Source organism: Bidens hawaiensis, unplaced genomic scaffold (assembly GCF_021521415.1).
Source record: "Bidens hawaiensis isolate Kalapana, Puna unplaced genomic scaffold, B.hawaiensis_p1.1 tig00038687_1, whole genome shotgun sequence".
Taxonomy (NCBI): domain Eukaryota; kingdom Viridiplantae; phylum Streptophyta; class Magnoliopsida; order Asterales; family Asteraceae; genus Bidens; species Bidens hawaiensis.
The window spans coordinates 1-19,843 of NW_027505575.1; the positions used below are offsets into that span (position 1 = coordinate 1).

At 33.4% G+C, this 19,843-nt stretch overlaps 1 protein-coding gene across 1 annotated transcript; it reads right to left on the minus strand.

The window, feature by feature from the left end:
• Positions 1-16,269: 16,269 nt before the first annotated feature.
• Positions 16,270-19,300, minus strand: LOC143614035 (protein neprosin-like). The gene is made up of 7 exons (XM_077087588.1): positions 18,572-19,300; positions 18,263-18,349; positions 17,942-18,166; positions 17,682-17,846; positions 17,536-17,589; positions 17,280-17,426; positions 16,270-16,798 (listed from the first exon to the last, which is right to left on the minus strand). The coding sequence occupies exons 1-7, from the start codon at positions 18,917-18,919 to the stop codon at positions 16,421-16,423; spliced, it is 1,404 nt and encodes a 467-aa protein (XP_076943703.1). The 5' UTR covers positions 18,920-19,300; the 3' UTR covers positions 16,270-16,420.
• Between the last annotated feature and the right edge of the window lie 543 nt (positions 19,301-19,843).

A 19,843-nucleotide genomic window follows, 5' to 3' on the forward strand; every position in this document is an offset into this window, starting at 1 on the left:
TTCAACTATAAAAATCTAGTCTAGTGATTAATATAACGAGTTGTAGAAGTAACACTAACCTATGACTTAGGTCCGGTTATTGAGTATGGGTAAACTCTCGTTCAGCCTATTACGATTAGCCCGAACACCCCTCCCCTATGTAAAAGTGGTGATAACCCTCTATGAAAGCTCTATTACTTGCATAAAAAGACAAAAATCATCTTCCTTCCTCACACCTGGCCACTCTGTAACTCTAATATGGGCATGCAGCCAAATGATGTTTTGAGGGCGCCGCCGCGCTGATCATGAGACACCTTATCATGGACAGAGCCATATGTTCTCCTAACACAATAATAAACTTTAAGCAACCATCATGTTGGTGTGGTGGTGTTCATAATCACACATAGATGCATATTATAAGATATCTAGCAAAACTTATATTATAGGGTGTATCCACCGAAACACGGCAGCGTACATGAATCTTGGTAACTACTATTCTTTACTCTTTAAATAAACGAGCTTATAGTTTATAATATATCATGATATTGTACTTTAAAATTGTTTTATATATAATAATCTATATTTATATATATATACTATACATAATAGACGCTTGGATTAAAGAATTTACAAGTAATAAAGCACATAGCATAACTTTAAACAAGGACAAAAAGGTTATTATAACATGAAAACTCATGTGTTTTTAATTTGTTTTAAAATAGTTACAATTTCCCTCTCAAGAATAATTAACTTTTGTAAATTTAATGTATAGTTATAATTATTACCTTTAATCTTTTACTTGTAATTTGTTTATATTTTCACTTTTAATTCAACTTTCCCCATTATTTTTAAACGTTAATAATTTTTTCATACGTTAATATTTTTTTTTATAAAAAATTGTACCATAAAAAGGAGCATATTTTTATTTTTAATTTGAGTATAGTATTGTTATAGTTTTTTTTTTTTCAGTTAAAATAAATAACATTTTGCGTAGGAGTGTTTGCAGTATGGTTTCAAGTTAAACCGTGAACTCACAGTTAGTAACGATTTTTTTGTCGTCGAAAACCGAAACCGAACCATTGAAAATTGAAAACGACTGGACAAAATCTAAAGAAAAAAGTCAACCGTGAAATCAAACCAATGACCGGTTTGACTGGTTTTACGGTTTCAAACCAAATAATAAACACTCATAAACTTGTTACATAATTACCAAGTCTATGTTTCATACTGCATCGTACGAGCACTCGTATAGCAATAACAAATGCTCGCTTATATCACAAAATCAGAGCATTTGACAGCCACGTGCTCCCTGGTCTTCTCTCCCAAGGATGTTAGGATTTTGTGATGAAAAAAGATTTGACTGTGACTTGGTATAAAATGGTTGGTAAAATGTTGTTTAAAAAGTAAAAGAACCCGAAAGACAAGGGGTAAAATGTGGAAATAAATAAATAAAGATTCTGTGCAGGGCATTCCACCGAAAGAATTAAGGTGAAGACGCGCTGGATCGAAGCTGTATGATTCCTTATCCAATCAATCTCTGGGGGCCCCACACTCAACTGCATTTAGCAACAGGTCGCTATTAAAGTGATACACAATAAACAATCTGCTTAATTTATTTCTTGTCTTGAATTCAACATAAATATAAATGCTTACTTTATTATCATTTTTTTTTTGAACGACCAATTAAGTAACGCCGGGTCATGAGTCCGGACGGACGGAGCCCCTAGCGGTCCACCTATTGAGGGATTCCCCGATAAAACCCGACCCCCACGCCCGCCAAATAGCACGACAACGAGGAGACGGTAAAACCGGGTGAGATCAGGACTCGAACCCTGGCAAGCCAGAGTCATCCCTCATATCTCCCATATAAATTGATGATAATTAATAATATTATTTGTTTTGATAACAGCGAAAAATTATAATGGACTATTTTAGTGAGATGTATTGGTGATGATTACTGATTTCTACCACAGTATTAAGAGATGAAAAGTTTGTTTAATCACCAAAAAAGTTAGTTTTCATGATTACTACCACCCGTATAACCTTGTTCACTTCTCTTGCAAGCCCATGTAGGACATGTAAAAGATTTAGACAAACTGAACGATAATGCAATATCTTAGACTTGAACAGATGGACTTGGTTAATGGTTTTTCAATTTAACGTGGTTTAAGTCCCATATAGCCTTATTCTCCAACTAGTGGTATTAATGTTCGTTCAAAGTTCAAATGATGAAGGTTCAAGTTTGTTATTATAAAAAAAATGTAAATTTTGTAAAATTTATCGAATGTAGGACCATCGTAGTGGGCGTGTTGGCCACCAAACGGTGGCCAACACTGTCCGCTGTGCCGTTTTGGGCTTCTTTTTGCAAGCGGGTTGTGGGTATTTTACCACGACAACATTTTTTGTAAAATGCTCAATTGCTAACTGGGCGTCTCGTGTTGTAAAACGCTCAGAAGTGAAGAGTTATGACCACATAGTTAAAGTGGGAATTTTTTTACCAAAGTAGTGTTGGTAATTAGGACCATCGTAGTGGGCGTGTTGACCACCAAACTGTGGCCAACAGTGTTGACCACCAAATGGTAGCCAACACTGTCCGCTGTGCCGTTTTGGGCTTCTTTTTGCAAGGGGGTTGTGGGTATTTTACCACGACAACATTTTTTGTACTCAATTGCTAACTGAGATGTCTCGTGTTGTAAAACTCTCCGAACTGAAGAGTTACGACCACCTAGTTAGAGTGGTTCTAAAATAAATACGATAAAAGGTTAAAAATAATCAAGATGCACATATTATTGGTAAATGTGCCAAAAAGAACCTCGATTTAAATCCAAGAACCCTCTAATTTTTTTAACTTTTTCCCTTCATTCATTTAGTTATTTTCCCTTTCACTTTTTCTTTTTTCTTTTTGTTATATTTATTTATACAGTTTAACAGTGAGTTAGGTGCTGTTTATTTTTTGAGAAGTAAAATGTCTGCAGTCTGCGGGTCACATCTGCAGTCATCTGTAGCAGAAGAGGTGGACCAAACCTCTGCAGTCTGCAAGAAGAAGACTGTTTGTTTTTTAACGTCTGCAGACTGCTAAAATAAAACAGAAAGCTTTAAATAAGCTGAAATTTAAATAAAAAAGTCATTTAATATCGAAATTTAAATAATAGTCAAACAACAGTGCAAGTTATATGTATTTATAAGTATAAGTTTTTACTTCAAATGAGTAGTTTTTTTTTATGAAAGTCTACATATAATGTATCTTTGGTTTGATTCAAAGTAAGACAGGTTTTTTTTTCTCCTTAATTATTAGATCATTTTGTACAAAACTAAATTTATGTATGACATTATTTTAACTGAGATACATAAGATAACCGAGCGAATAAGAGACTTAAATAGTAAAATTCTTATATACATTATCAAAAACAAAGTAAGGGAACATGATAATTGACCAGCCATTCAAAAACTTTTAATCTATTTTTTTTTTACGATTTGATTGTCGAAAAAACGTAATTGAGTATTAATGTCGGTTGTATCAAAAGAAAGTTGCTTGTTATTTACCTACGTCAGCACCTACGGGTCTTACATATAAAATATAACTATGATTAGATAAAAAAAATTGTTCGCATTTGTTTGATGATATAGTTACTAAAAAATCATTATAAATATTATAAACTTTGATAATTTTTAAAAAGTCATATATAGCCTATATGAGTTTGTATGCCTATATGAGAGATATATAGTTTATATGAGTCGTATGTTCTTAAATCAGCCAAACAACGTTTGACACCTATATGAGTTATGTAGTCATATAGACCTATACTTATCCTGGTTTTCATTGCCTTATGGGTGAATAGTGGAGGACTAGTTTAATAACTTTTATCTCAAAGCATATAGTGAAAATCAAAAAGGAAGGGGTGACAATGATGGGTTGGGAGAGCATGTGGGAGTGAATAATAGTTATGTCAAGTAAGATACATGGAAGGTACATATAGATCATGGTTGATTGGTGGTTGGAAGTAGTTTGGACTTTCGATTATATTCAAGGGTGGTTTCATTTCATGTTTTGAAAATTAGTTCAAATCGATCGGTATTACTACCTGTAATTTATCGAAGACGTCACCGGCAAAGTCGTCAGAAAATCCGGTATTACCGAAGCATAACGATGAACAGGTTTATACTAATGTTCATTTTTGAGTTTTAATTTTTAAACTCCTCAATATAACCTAGTTGCTTTCTAATTTTTATCGCTCAAATTTAATCTAATATGATTATTAGTAACTAAAACTTCTTATTCTATAGTGTAGGGATGAAAATAGTTATGTTCTTGTTAGTTAGATGACAATGATAATGAAAATTCATCTTTTAAGCGATCGTGAACTGGATATAACAACCCTCAAATGCCATAAACTTATTGTAGCCTTTTATATTATGAAAAAACTTTGTTGGAAATTAATTATTAATTATAGAATCATGTAGTTTTGGATTATTTTTCAACTTGAAGTCGTGTTTAAAAAAATGATTTTAACCAGCCGGTATCACTAGTTATACTGTTTCTGAACCCGAATCGATACGCTATAAAAACCGGTTTTTAATTGGTTTTCACTTACCATAGACCAGATTTAAAGGGAATATTTTATTAATTGATTTATGTATTACTGTTTGAGAAAATACGTGATTTATATTTATATAGGGTATGTTTGGCAAACTAGCTGGTGGCTGGTAGCTGGTGGCTGGAAGCTAGTGACTGGTGGCTGAAAGCTGTAGCTGGTAGCTGGAAGCTGTAGTTTTTAGATATATTTAGGTGTTTGGCAGAGTAGCTGGAGCTTTTAATAAATATATAAAATGACCAAAATGGGCATAATTAAAAAACAATAATATTAAATATACTTATTTTGGAAGGTTATTTAAGTAATTAAAATACTAAAAGCTTGTAGCTCTTTCTAAACGCTACTAGTTGGAGCTTTAAGCTTTAAGCTTTTTCTCATGACCTAAAAGCTTCAAGCTCCTTCCAACCAAACAACGCTTTTAATTGAGTATGAGTTTTTTCTTAAAAGCTTGAAGCTTGAAGCCCCTAAAAACTCCTAAAAGCCCCTTGCCAAACATACCCATAGTCTTTTTATAACTTTGTTGTATGAATATGCTCATGTTTACCAAACAAAAGTCCGCATATAAATTTTATACCAAGTCAAATGATAGTAAATAAGCATATGATACAGTGATACACGATCAATAAATTACTTCTGTGTCATGCGTTTATCATACTTAACGTAACTTCAAATAACGATATTAATTCTCACATGCATCCTCAAATGTTTTTGCATTTTTTCCCTACTAATAAGGGGTATTTGGGTGAGATTTTAAAATTTGCTTATTAGTTTTTTAAAAAACAAAAACACTTTTAAAAAGTTTCAATTTGAAGTTTTGGAAGACGTTTACCATATACCTTTTGCCTTAATTTGTTATAACATTCAAAGATTTAAATTCTAAATTCTGAATATTGTTATAAACGAAAATGAAATTTAAGTTTGAGACTGTGAAAATAGTTCTATGCATGGTGCTCACTGTATACTTTTAAAAGATTAATATTTTATAGCATGTTAAGAGACTTGACACTTAATTTTTATATTTTACACCATAGACTATAAAAATATACCGAACACTAGAAAAATTACCAATTTCATGTTTATGTCTTCATAGAATAGTATGTTGGTAAAACATACAGAGTTTGAAAAATTCAAAAAGATATATGTCGGCGAGATACGCAACAAACCCATAACCAGGAGTTATCATCTCAATATCATGTTACATGGTATTGCATATGCAAATATACATGCACAATAACATTTCTAACGGAGTAGTGAAGGGCGTTCGTGATGCTCTCGTAGGGTTCGTGGGTGTTCGCCTGCATTGGGGGCTGGCGGCCGTGAGGGATTTGTCAATATTCGTGAGGCTCGCACTCATGGCAATGGATGAGCTTGGATGGATGGGGTGGGCCATATGTGATTTTTGTTTTCTTCTTATTTTGGTTTGTGAATAAATTGAAGAAGAAAACAAGCAGGGAAACCGAAAAGAAACTAAGTGAAAGAAGGGTAACACAAACAATTCGATGAATGGGGTTGGTGAGAAACCGTAACCAGTAAGAAAATTTATATTATTTTTACTTTTTTTCTATATTATTTTAAATAATTAGTGGATTAAACCATCAATATTTAGGTTTATAATTTATCAAAATATAAATAATAATTAGTTCATTATTATGAATCACTAGTGAGATTCCCTCGCGCATTGTGGAGGGAATTCACAATGTGAGGGTTTTCGGTATTTGTATAAAATGTGAAATAATGCATACAATAATATCATACATAATAAATAAAAGGTACAAAAATACGTTGCGATCGCGAGTTACCGCTCCGGTACCAGTAGTAAGCAAATACCACTTCTATACATGTTTTACATTGATAGAAAACCACCAAAACAAATACTTACACCGGTCCCAATAATATTGACATCGATATTTATGTTGTTCGGTTCATATCGATTCGGCTCGTGTAGCATAGTATATTGATCTAAATGTCGTGGTCTAATAAAAAATAAAGTAATTAAGAGTCCTAAATACCTATAGAATACAGGTACGGGTAAGTAAGGTGTTGAACCATGAGGAGTAAGTGGTCAGTGTGCAGTATAACTAATTCTAAACATTATGAAGTGTGTCAATTTATGAAGATGCAGTTTAAGAGTGCTTATATATCACACTAGCAATGGTTTTAGAATAAGCGAGTACTTAGCAAAATTGTAAACAATAATAAAAAGCAAGTCACACCCATAGTTCAAACATACAACTAATCATCAAATTCATATAATTTATTGAATTAATTATCAGTTAACAAATCTGGTTTAATTAAATAACTCAAATCGTATGCATCAACAAACGAAAACTCACGACACTGGTAACCAAAGGTTCCTTGCCAGCGTGACACAATAAAGGGCAAATGTATGCTTTATTAAACTCAAACTAATCAGTAAATCCTATGAAAGTATGAAACACATATCACAATAGTTGACTAACTAAATGTTTAGATGAAAATAAACCTAAATTGGCTGAACGTAAAATAAAACAATACCAAACATAAATTAATATATATTGTCAATCAACAAATACAAATAAATCAGTTCTAGACATGAGTAAAATTGAAAAGATTACAAGACTCTACCTCACGAGGATGTCTCAAATAGGTTATAGCCGCTTATCATCTTTGTTAGATCTTCGACTTTGATGTAGAGGGCACGAGGAATATAGAGAGTTACGGTTTTCATCAATAAGCTTCTAGAAACGATTGGAAGTACTGATAACTGGTTAGGGTTTGTAAAACTCAATATATTAGTCAACCTATTTTTTTATGACTTAACTGCCTGTCGTGTATCGCGATCATACGCGATGGACAAAATAGTCGGGTTCCGTTTTGGTGTCCATCGTGTATCGTGATGGACTTATCTTTACCCCGTCACATAGCATGACAAGCTTCAACATCAGAAATCATTATTTTATTCAGCAGCTTTGCTCTGCTTTGCATGCCAATCATCCCGAGACTTCATCCCGTGCTCGTACAACTCCAAAATAAGTATCATGAACGTCCAATAACCTGTAACATATAAATACGTATGAAGTACCATAGTTTACACAATAAATTGATACAAAAAAATACCAATATATACAAGTTTTCTACCCAACCATCATATATCGGTCTGGTTCTTCACGGTACTGCTAAGTTACTAGCACTAATAATCATAACCTCATCCCTAACAACAACAATACGTTAATTCTAACAAAGTTCTTTTATCAAAATATAAAAGGTCCTCTTTTTGGGATTAAGAGAGAGAAATCAATAATAATAATAATAATAATAATAATAATAATTAATAATAATAATAATAATAATAATAATTAATTATAATTATCATTGTTATTATTATTACAATAATAATTATAATTATTATTGTAATAATAATAATAATAATAATGATAATTATAATTAATTATTATTATTATTATTGTTATTATTATTATTACAATAATAATATGTATAAATCATTTCATATCATATCATCAAGTTATACGAATTAGCAAGGTTTTCACTCTTAAAATCTATCCTCTTTATTTGACTTTTTTGATGCATACTTCTGACTCTCAAACTAGGATGTAGCATATAACAACGCATAATTTATAACAATTATATTCAATAATAATCACGTGTCTAAACCATATCAACATCATACCATCAAGTTACATGAATTAACTACGTCTATCCTCTTTATTTGACTTTATTAGACCCACACTTTTGACGTTCAATCTAGTAGTAGCTTTCAGTGTAAAGGGAGTCGTCCCACTTTTCCCAGTTCACCGCATGTCACACTAGCTTTTTCACTTTTTCCTAGTGTGGAAACTAAGTTAAAAATCACGGTTTTAATCACATCGAGTCGTGGGACATTCTTAAAGATCATCCCCGGTAACTCGTAAAAACCATATGGTTTTTACAAGGGCGTTACCGACCACTTTTATGCTGTTCTAAACAGTGAACCATTACAAACTTAACATCAAATCAATTCGAAGCGACAAGAAGTGAGTAGGAGCGTCGCCCGGTTTATCGACATCCACAACAACCTTCTCATTTTTCCTTTTGGCATGTTGTCAAGGATATAGATTGAAATGGCACGCAGTGCCCACCGCGACTCATTATTTATGTAGTTCGAAATGCACAAAGACCTCATAATACAACAACTATGATTGACTCCAACGCCTGTTGTCAACATGATCTCAACATGGATGATTTAGATGACATACTCGAGATAAATGAACCTATTCGCCCTTCTGGGAGGGACACAAGTAAACGAGTGGGAAGCTCGTTATCAAATTTAATGGCGGAAAAAATGGAATTGTTGTCCAGTAAGTTCAATTCTTTTAAAACCAACCGTACAAAAATTGAAGAGCAGAAAATTAAAATGCGACAAAAAATGATGGAGAAAACAAGAAGGCAAGATGAGAATGTTATGAAACAGGAGGACTTTAAAATCCTCCAAGCTAACATTGACGTCATAGATGAAAAACGTAGACGAGCATTAGAAGCGTTGGAATCCCAAATTGTCTAACAAATATGTTTAATTATAATTCTTAGTCATTTAAGTTTTAAATTAAGAAATTTCATTTTTTTAGTTATATTAATATTTAATACATGCAATTTTGTTGTTTCTATTTTAATTTATTTTAATTTAGTTTTAATGATATTACTTTGACTTTAATTTATTTACTTTCTATTTATCATCATGATCGTACTCAGTATATCCCACCAATAGCAAAGCTATGGTATAGTATCATGATCGTACTCAGTATATCCCACCAATAGCAAAGCTAAGGTATAGTCTGAGGATAAGATGTAGACAACCTTACCTCTACCTCGTAGAAATAGAGAGGCTGCTTCCGGTGAGACCCCCGGCTCGATAGTAGTTTGCATCAAGCCTTGGACATAAGACACATAAAACTCAACCATCGGCACACCGGTCGATTGGTGCATGTACCATTTTCTTTTGGTTATCAACGCCACCACATGATGCCTGATTAACCTTCCGCCACTTTTAACGTTATTTTCACGAGATTAGTAATATAACGTCAAAATTAGTGCAATTTCACTTTTGCCCACCCGATGGTTCACTCATATATACATTATATGCATGCACCGCAAACAGAACATATTTACTTTTTACTTTTTATTTATAATTTAACTTTAGAAAGAATGAAGGGCAGAAAGAGTGGAGCATTTCCTTGATATAGTAAAAGGGGGTTGAGTTGAGTTAATTGTGAAGTGTGATGCGATGCTGACCTGTCATAGAGGTAAGAGAAACAAACGTGGAATACACCACATAGTCTAATGGTGGGAATGATCATCTCACCCCTATCTTTCACGATCTCTCTCCTTCATGTAGACACCATATCAGGTTTCCACAATTTCATCATAATTCACCTTGATCCATCTTTAAAGCGTGAAAATTGTCATATTTCACCCCAATTTATCTTTGTTCTCTTTTAAATTAGTATTTTTTCTTAACTAAATTCTTTACAAACGAAAATAACATAATATAAAACAAATATAGCATTCTATTTAAACAAAAATAAAAAAAATGGATCAAGACTTGCTAAAAAAACACCGTTAATGTTTAATAAAAAACATAGCTAAAATTCATATCCCTGCGTGTAGCGATTTCTTGTTTTGAGCTAAAATCGTTTTTAAAGTCGACTTGGTCAAGTGATCAAGGGATATACAAATGAAATCCAAATCCACTTGCTTTGGGCTAACAACGCTCGATGTTGTTCTTCCAAATTTTTTTAATTACATATATATAATTTTTCGTTTTAGTATTAAAAATTTTTAAGATGAGGAGAGACATAAAAAAAAAGGTAGCGGGTGTCTTTAGTTTTGGAAACTTATCTTCAACTATATCTCCATTCTTTGTGATTTTTTACTCTTCTTTGCATCTCCTGTTAAAACTAGGGTCAAGTTATTCTAAAAAAAGGGATAAAAATGAAAAGAATTAAAAGAATTTGTAGTCAGGAAAAAACCCCCTAAAAATAATGAAAACTTAATAAAAAAATCATAACTCAAATTTTAAGGCAAATACCATAAAAAACCAATATACTTCTTGTTTTTTCGCATAAAAGTCTCTTAACAATTTTTTCCACATAAAAGTCCCTATACATGTTATTTTTTAACAAAATTATGAATTTGTTTAAATTAATTACAATAATGGCTCTTGAGTTTTTACCATGTTACAACTTTAGTTCCCAAGTTTCAAAAAAGTTACAACTTTAGACTTGTTATTTGCATGAAAATAGCACCCTTGGTCCTCGAGATAGATGAAATTGACTTGAAACACGCAACACTCTTTCAAACCCGCCGCCGCCACAATCTCCGGTAGTCCGGTGGTTACCATCACCAGATCTGTGCTAAACTCTCCATCTTCTCCGCGGGATCGTGGCCATCATAGATCTTCATGCAGCTTGTCTACTCCATCGATTGTTGTCAAACTTGCCATTGCCATCTACAGTCGACCTGGGATTATTGAGACCACTCCTAACATCACCCATGTTTAAAATCCACCTGAAGTCTAGCTAGTGAGGTGTTTCCGGTTGGTGGTTATCATTCTCCGATATTGCCTGAACAGCGAGCACGATGACCACGGTGAACAAAATTGGGGAGGGATATGGTTGTATTGAGTTTTAACCCTTTAGTTTAGATGTATTTAAAATGATTTTATGCAATTGTTTTATATTAATGACAATAATGTTTTTTTAAAATTAATGTAAATAACAAAAAAAAAAAAAAAGGTTAAGTTCATCCATCTTGAGGACTAAGGGTACACAACGGGTCTGAAGTTGTAACATTTTGAAACTTCAGACTAAAGTTGTAATTTGATAAAAACTCAAGAGCCATCCATGCAATTAATTTTAAATAAATTCACAATTTTGTTCAAAAATAACATGTATTAGGACTTTTATGTGCAAAAAATTGTTAAGAGACTTTTATGAGAAAAAACAAAAAAGTACATTGGTTTTTTATGGTATTTGACCCAAATTTTAATATAAAAATGAAAAATGTAAAAACACAAAAATGTTTCCACCGTCTTCCTCATTCTCAAAAAAAAAAAAAAAAAAAAACTTTGAAAAAGACACAATGTTGAGTGAAAAAACCGTTGTGTTTTGTGTTTATTTTGTTCATTGATTATGTCTTTTTTTTTCTTGATACTGTGTTATATTTCTTAACATCGTGTCATTTTTGTTTGGGATTATGTTATATTTTGCGATCTTGTGTCCCCTTTTGTTTATCATTGTGTTGTTTGTTTATTTTTGGCATTGTGTCTTTTAGTGTTTTTTTTTTCTTTTTTCTTTTGGGAACGGAAATGACGGTGGAAACATTTTGGTTTTTAATTTTTTTTGTTTTTTATTTATATATTGAGTTATGGTTTTATTATTATTATTTTTGAACATTTTAGGGTTTCTTTTTAGCCATAAATCCTTCTCACACTTCTCATTTTTGTCTTCCTTTGCATTTTAACTTTAACCTTAAAAACTATTCAAAACTTTTATAATTTATTCAACAATCATCAAATCATGTAAAAACATGGCAAAAGGCTGGTGGTACGACGACCCATCGTCAACCCAAAACAAATTAGAATTTTGGGTTGTTTCAAAAGAAATTGGTATAAAGTCTCCTTAACCTTTTCTGAAGGGGTGCTGCTAAACGCACACAGAGTAGATTAAAAAATCAACGAGAAGAACATTTTAACGAGTCTGAAGTCTAGAAAATTTGAAATAGAAGCAAGTGAATGAACTAGGGCTAGAAGAATAATTTGATTGAAAGAAATCACAGACTCCGAACAAGAAACTGAAACAAGCAAATTGAATGATCAACGATGTCACACACAGATTAAACAAGAGATTGAAAATAGCATAATGAATCGAGCATATGGCTAGCATCGCTACTAAAATAGAAGAAATTGAAATGAGTGTATTGTCTGATTTCCCAATCATTCAATTCGTTTGAGTGACCGCATTGGAAGTAGATCCCAAACGTGTAGCTACTTTTACCCTAGATATGACCCGTTTGTTTCATAAATTTCAATATATAATATTAGTTTAATAGAGCCCTATTTTTTAAAGCCTCCAAGCCCTAGCTTGACCCACATCTTCATAAAGGTCAACCCTTACTGATATGCAATCAAAAGGGGTAGACAACGTGAATAGGTGACAATGACATGGCACCCAATGAAGGTACGCATGGTGTCTAATGGTGTGGTGGTAGCACCAATGATGACCAACATAATTGGGTAGCCGAAAACGAATCATGATAAGGGGCGAATAATAACTGAAAGAGGGGAGCAACATGCTGCCAGTTGATGAGAAGCGACCCATAAAGCTGGCAGTTGATGAGCGACGGCCCATGAAGCAGCCAGTGATGGATCAACAAATTTTAATACTTTTTTTTAATTAACATTAAGCGAGCTTTAAAGTTTAAACAATAATGTTTTGAATTTGCAATTGTGAGTTGACAATGGTTTATATCTTAAATATATATGAACGAAACCTGTAAAAACTCTTTGATTGCTCCTTAAATTCTCTCAAGCCATCAGATTGTTTTATTTGTAAATGGAGGCTTCTCATGCATTTGATCCGAATTCACGGGTATGGGTCTCACCAAACCCAGGATTTTTTTAATAAAAAATATTATTTATTATTAAGAAACAACTTTATAGTAAAAAATAGGCGGGTCATGGATCACCAAATCCAGATATCTTTTAAACGCGTAATAACATATCATATATTTGTGAAGCCCTTTCATCAGCAAACTCTAAATATATTATTAACTTTCTTACAATAAAGAAAATTAAAATCTAAGAAATAAATATTAAAAAACAAAAAATATAAAACAACCTTCGTATTACAAAGGGATAAAACCTAGTTTTACATAAAGTGTATTTCTAATTTTCTTCAGAACTTTTACGAAAACCTAAACAAACCATAGATACATACGTACGAACTACAAAGACAAGTTACCATTGTTTAACATCAATTGTTGTGTTGCTCTTCAAAATATGGACTCCACATGCAAGCATTTAATATTCCAACATCAAGCGTGTGAATTCGATTCACTCAAACCATTGTCCCATTCCGTCTAGTCGCCTTACTTCTCACGTTATCAGGGTGTTTTTTTTTTTTTTAATATTAATTTGTTATCTGATTTAAAAAATACAAATACGAATTGTCAATATGTACCTACTACCGAGTGGCGGAACCAGGGGCGGGCATAGAGTGTTAGCAGGGGTAGCCTCCGCTACCCCTCAACGTCTTACCGGTAGTGTAAAAAAAATATTTTCGGTCGGTTTTCGTGGTTTCGTTACCCCTGAACAAAAAATAACGTTACCCCTGAACAAAAAATAAGCCCAATCAATTGAATAATTAAACCCAACAAATTGACAAAAGCCCAAGCCCAAAACAAAAACCCCAAATAATACAATAATAATAAAAACTAAAAAAAAAAAGAAACAGGCAACGTCTCACTGTAGTCTGTAGGTCTGTTTACCCACTGGCCACTGTAGCCACCACCGCCACCAGTCCGCCTTCGCCGCCGCCCGCCAGTCCACCGCCACCGCCGTCCGCCCATCAGTCCACTGTCTCCATCATCGATTCTTCCGGGTAAGAACTAATTAAGATTTATTGTATATTTGTATTTAGGGATTTAGCCATTTAGGGTTATGTTTCAATTGGAATTAGTTTGGGATTTAGGGTTTATATTTAAATTGGAATCGATTAGGTATTTAGCTTTTAGTTTTATGTCTAAATTGGAATTGATATTAGGTTTTGGTTCAATTTTGTTTAGGGAACTTTGAAGATGAGTAAACAATCTCTCATTAGCAACCTTTTTAAACGTTAAAGAAAAGAAAACGATGACATCTGTTCCCCGCCAAGTTTAAATATTTCAACTTCAAGTTCAAATACGGTTAATGAATTGCAAGAAAATGAAGATATCGGTCAAAGTTCAAATATTCCTTCGGCTTCAAGATTGAGATGTTAGATATGGCGGAAAGTTATGGTAATCAAAGAAACCGAAAGAATGCCATTACTAATCGACATCATTTTGAGGTTGAAGTTTTTAATACGGTTTTGGATATGCAAATTCAAGAACTTGGAAATAGATTTAGTGAGGTTTCAACTAGTTTGCTAGAAATATGTCGGGTTTAAATTCTTGTGATTCGTTTTCTAAGTTTGACATATCTAAGATAGTGGCTTTTTCAGAGATGTATCCGAACGATTTTACTAACGAAGAAAGAGGGTGTATTTCGGGTGATCTTTCGACCTTTTATTACACTTTAAAGGAAGATGAGAAATTTCCAAATCTTGGTGGAATGGGTGATCTTGCTCGTGTAATGGTGGAAACCGGAAAACACACAACTTTTCCTTTGGTTTATCGAATATATATTGAAGTTAGCGTTGGTTTTACCGGTTGCAACCGCAAACGTTGAAAGATGTTTTTCTAAAATGAAGCTTATCAAGACGGATTTGCGCAATTGAATGGGTGATGGGTATTTGAACGATGCTTTAATTTGTGCGGTCGAAAGAGAAACGTTTGATAAAGTAAATGAAGAAGATGTAATGGCTCGATTTCAAGCGTTTAAAAACCGAAGAGGAGAAATTTACAGCCAGTGTATTTAAATTTATTTGTTGTCATTTTTTTATATTTGTTTCGTTAGCATTGTATGAACTATGGGAAAAGAAATTTTTTTGAGCGCTACCCCTAAGTTTCAAGTCTAGATCCGCCACTGGGCGGAACCAAGTCATAGCCTATGAGTTAAGTGACTAGTTATATATATTATCTCCCTAATAATTTGGTAGATTCCTTTTCTTTTTGTTATCACAGCCCTGTAATGTATAGGTCATTTTAGTGTCCTCATGTTATTTTGGTAATCATATTCATTTGTAGAACAAAAGAGGAAATCATGATAAACTTTGATACGAATTAGGAGCGAAGTACACGTTCATTCAATGTTACTATGACGTCAGAGACAAGAGGCTGGGCTCTTGTAGGGTCCAAGAGGCAATGCCCCTGGCTGGATCACGCTGCTAAATTAGTGTGAAAATTTTCGGTTTTGCCATAATGGCGCTTAATGGGAAACGCATCAAATCGACATGTATTGTGTAAAGTTGCATGAAAAGATTTTCAAACACTACTGAAAATAAGTAGCAAGTTGATATTGCTCAGTAGCAACTCGGTTACTGAAGGTTGGTATTGGTAGCAACTTTTTTATGGAATAGCAACTTAGTGTTTATCAGTAGCTAGTGAGCTAAGTAGCTAATAAGGTGCGGTAGCATTTCATAATTCGGTGGGATCTCAGAACTTCGATAGTAACATAGTTGTTACAGAGTTGCTAAAGGTCAATAGGTACTAATCGGTAGAAACTTTGTTTTGCACTAGCAATTTAGTTCGAGTGGTAGCCAATTTTTCATTCGGCAACTAATGGGCTAAGTAGCAAATAAGATGCTTTAGCACTTGGCACTCTCTAGCATCAAAGACCCATTAAGAACAATGTATTTTCGTTTTTAATAAATAGAACGACGGTTCGAATTCTTCCATTCTATTAACTTAATGAATAATTGTGCATAGAACAAAATTAAAATAAATTGAAAAAGAAAAAAAAACTACATTGTAAATCATAACATATGAACCATTTAATAATCAAAACCACAAATTTACATGATTTTCATCAAGCTATAATTCAATACAAACCCTAAAAATTGAAAGAATAACCCATATAAAAAGTAACCGGATCGCCAAACCGAAATAAAACAACAAAACTGATTGTAAAAACGTCATCCTTGTATTTGTACTCAATGGATAACCCGACCCAATGCATTTTAGGGGCATCTCGGGTTTTTACCCGGCCCACCATAATAAATATAATTACCCCAAACATTATTAATCCCGCCTCTAATATCATAGCAGTTAGGATTGTCAGCTAATACTTTCAGATTAGACAATGGGATTAAGCTATTATCCCAATCAACAACTTGCATGTTCCGAAAATATGAAGCTTTCCCAAATCCTTCACCCGAGAAATGACCGCTTCCCATTTCAGTTGACGTATGAGAACCCGAGGCTTGACTATTCACAATTTCACCCCCGAATTGTACCATACTTGAGTGATCCCGAAGGTGAGTGAACAAAGAGGCTGGCCAATATCCAACCAAAACCCCCGATCCAAACTCGAGCCACCAGTTTCCATGCTTCGGATCCTGCGTCAAATCAATCCAAAATACTTTAAAAAACCATGTAGTATCACTTTATTTTTGATCTTTTTAAGTTGTCCGTTTTGACATGTAAACATTTTTTTTTCAAAACCGGTTGTAACAAAAAACAAAATAACTGTTTCTTTAAATGACTCGTTCTAACTTAAACTCGTCTTGACTCGTTACCCCGCCGAGCCAACCAATCCATTTTGAAGGTATAATAATTTATTTCTAGATAAAGAACATAGGATATAATTTCTTCATGGTGTATAAGGCAAGGCTGCTTTGAAATATATGATTACACTTCCACCCTTTAAAGAAACCAAATGTTTCGTATCTCTTTATTACTTTTCCTTTTTATACAAAATCAAACCTTTTAATTTATAATCATTTAAATTTCTTTTACCGATTTCCGACATAAATTTCAAAATTTGTAGCATAAAATTTATTAAAACAACTATTTTTGTGACACGGTTAAACGATTTACCTTCCATATCAGTAAACTGATATCAAACTGTCCACCATTATACGATGACGTTGGAGATATAGCTGCTCCGATTGCCATCCTATTGTTCGTTTGAACAAAACCCGAGCACAGTAGATTGTAGCAACCAGTTGCTTGATACGCATCCGTCTACAATGCATTTAAAATAATAATAATAATTTAGAATAATTACATAAATATTTCAATTTATTAAATACAATATGCCACAAAATGATTAGCTAAAAGAGTTAAATCTTACAGTCCAATAAGTAAAGAATCTAGGGTAGTTATCACCATACAACTCTGGGCTAACCTGTTACATACAAATTTTGAACATATGTCACATATGTGTTTTATGCATATATGTATGCATCATGCATATACATGTGTGTTAAACAAAAATACCTGCCAACCAGCTTCAATGGTGTTGAGATCATCACCAAAAGAACCCGAAATAACCCACATTTGCGACAAACTGAACTCGAATTGATCCGTCACCTTTGGATCCCAAACATTTATGCTTGCTTTTGCTCCATAGTATTGATCTCCACTCACATAACCAACAGCATGCTGTCCATTAGCGACGAATTTATACTTTTAGCAACGAGTTTTCGGTCCAAAAGTTATTATGTTCCCAAAAATAATATTATGTTCTACGAATTTACCTCGTGGCCACCATTAGAAGAATCTCTTCTCACTGACTTGACAATTTTTCGACCGAATCTTTTAATCGAATTTGCGCGCAAAATATCTTGCTCGGTTGTTCTTCTAATGGGAATTGTTCCCTCGGGGCAATATTCGCCGGATAAGCTCCATAGTTGATAGTTTTCCGAATCCATTCCGGCATGATGATGATGATGTTGATGCCCGTATGGTCTCTCCGGTGGATCCTAATTATTCAAAAAATAATAAGAAATTATACAAGAACAAGAAAAATAGTTAATCTAGTGAATTTTCTATAATAAAAATTCAAAAGTTAAACCCACCAATGGCTTTGTTCCTTTCAACATAGGATGGTCAAAAGCTGGCTGGTGATGAACCATGACACAGTCCAATATATCCCCATCTGGGCTCTATATCAAAATAAATAAAAATCAAGTATTATTTAAAACGGTAATGTTATAGCTACACCATCTCCATCTGATTTTACAAAATGGCCGTTTTAACCAATATGTCAAACTTAGAAGTCAGAACAACAGTAAGCTTTCTGTCTGGACGGTCGTTTGAAACGGTGTGGGATAAGATGTAAGACAAACAGTGTCTAGCTGACTATGGTATAAACAACATATACTTACCTGGATAGTTTTAACAGCAGGTTTGTTGATCTTCAAGAGATGTGTTCTGATTAATCTCATTTTCTTAGACTCTTCACCCGGCCGGAAGGTTTGATTCATTCGGCGGAAATCTTCGAATTGTGCTGAGGAGATTGCTGGAGAAAACAATAGGAAGAGAACAAAGGAGGAAATGATTGGACTGAAGTGGAAGTTAAAAGTGGAATGCATTCTTGTATGTACTTGTGTTCTTCCAAACAAATGTGTCTTTGTCTTATGTTTTTGTTTTGTGCATTTGCCTTCTTCTTGTCTTCTTCTCAAATCAAAACAAAAACAAGTTTCTTCTGTTTTCTCCCAATGAAGACTAGCCATTGATCCAAATAGGTTCCGGAATCACTCAAACGTACGCCATTTTCGAAGCTTCAAATTATGATGTTTTGTGAGAGAATTAATAATAGTAATAATAAGAAATTAAGAATAGAAACAAAAGAAAATCCAAGTAATGCGGTCACACAGAGACACTCTCTCTCATGCACTGATCTTCTCTCTCTAGAGTTTCTATTCTAATTCTATTCCTTGATTTCTATGCTCTGACAAACAACAACTTCAAGGCAAGAAGCAATTAAATAGCTCAAGTATTGATGATTTGAGCACCAAAAATGGGGGGTTTTGAGTTCTTTTAGAGCTTAAGCATGTGGGGTTTGCTAATAAATATTGGGGTGTGGCCAAGACATGCATTTTTTGAGAAATAAAAATCAAGTAGAGAGAGAGTTGAAGAGAGAAGTGTGGGTTGGAGAAGAGGGGGGGGGGGGGGGTGTTGTTTAGTATTCAATACATAAAAGACGGTGAACTTGTTTAAATAAATCTTTAACTAGACGGACTTATATAATGTTATATCTATTAAAAGGATCATGTTATGGTTACACCACCTTATCTTATTACACGCCATCAAACAACACTAATTAGACGATCGTTTTGATAAAAAAAATCAGACTTTGAATATTATTTGTTAGAATAGTAGTTTGAACAATATTCGGGCGCTCCAGCTGACACAATTTGGGATTACAACTTTGAAATTATTTGGTTAAAAGGGCATTAATTGATCCAACTTCGTATCTTGACAGCCGTTTAAACCAGTGTGGAATTAGATGACCGTGTATAGACGGAAATGTTTGGCATATCATATTTTTGAGTGGATGTTAAGGAAAATTTTCTCGGTTGTAACATTTTAATTGAATCACATGATAATAAAAGAAACTTTAATACATCAAATTGTGAAAGAATATAATGTGATAA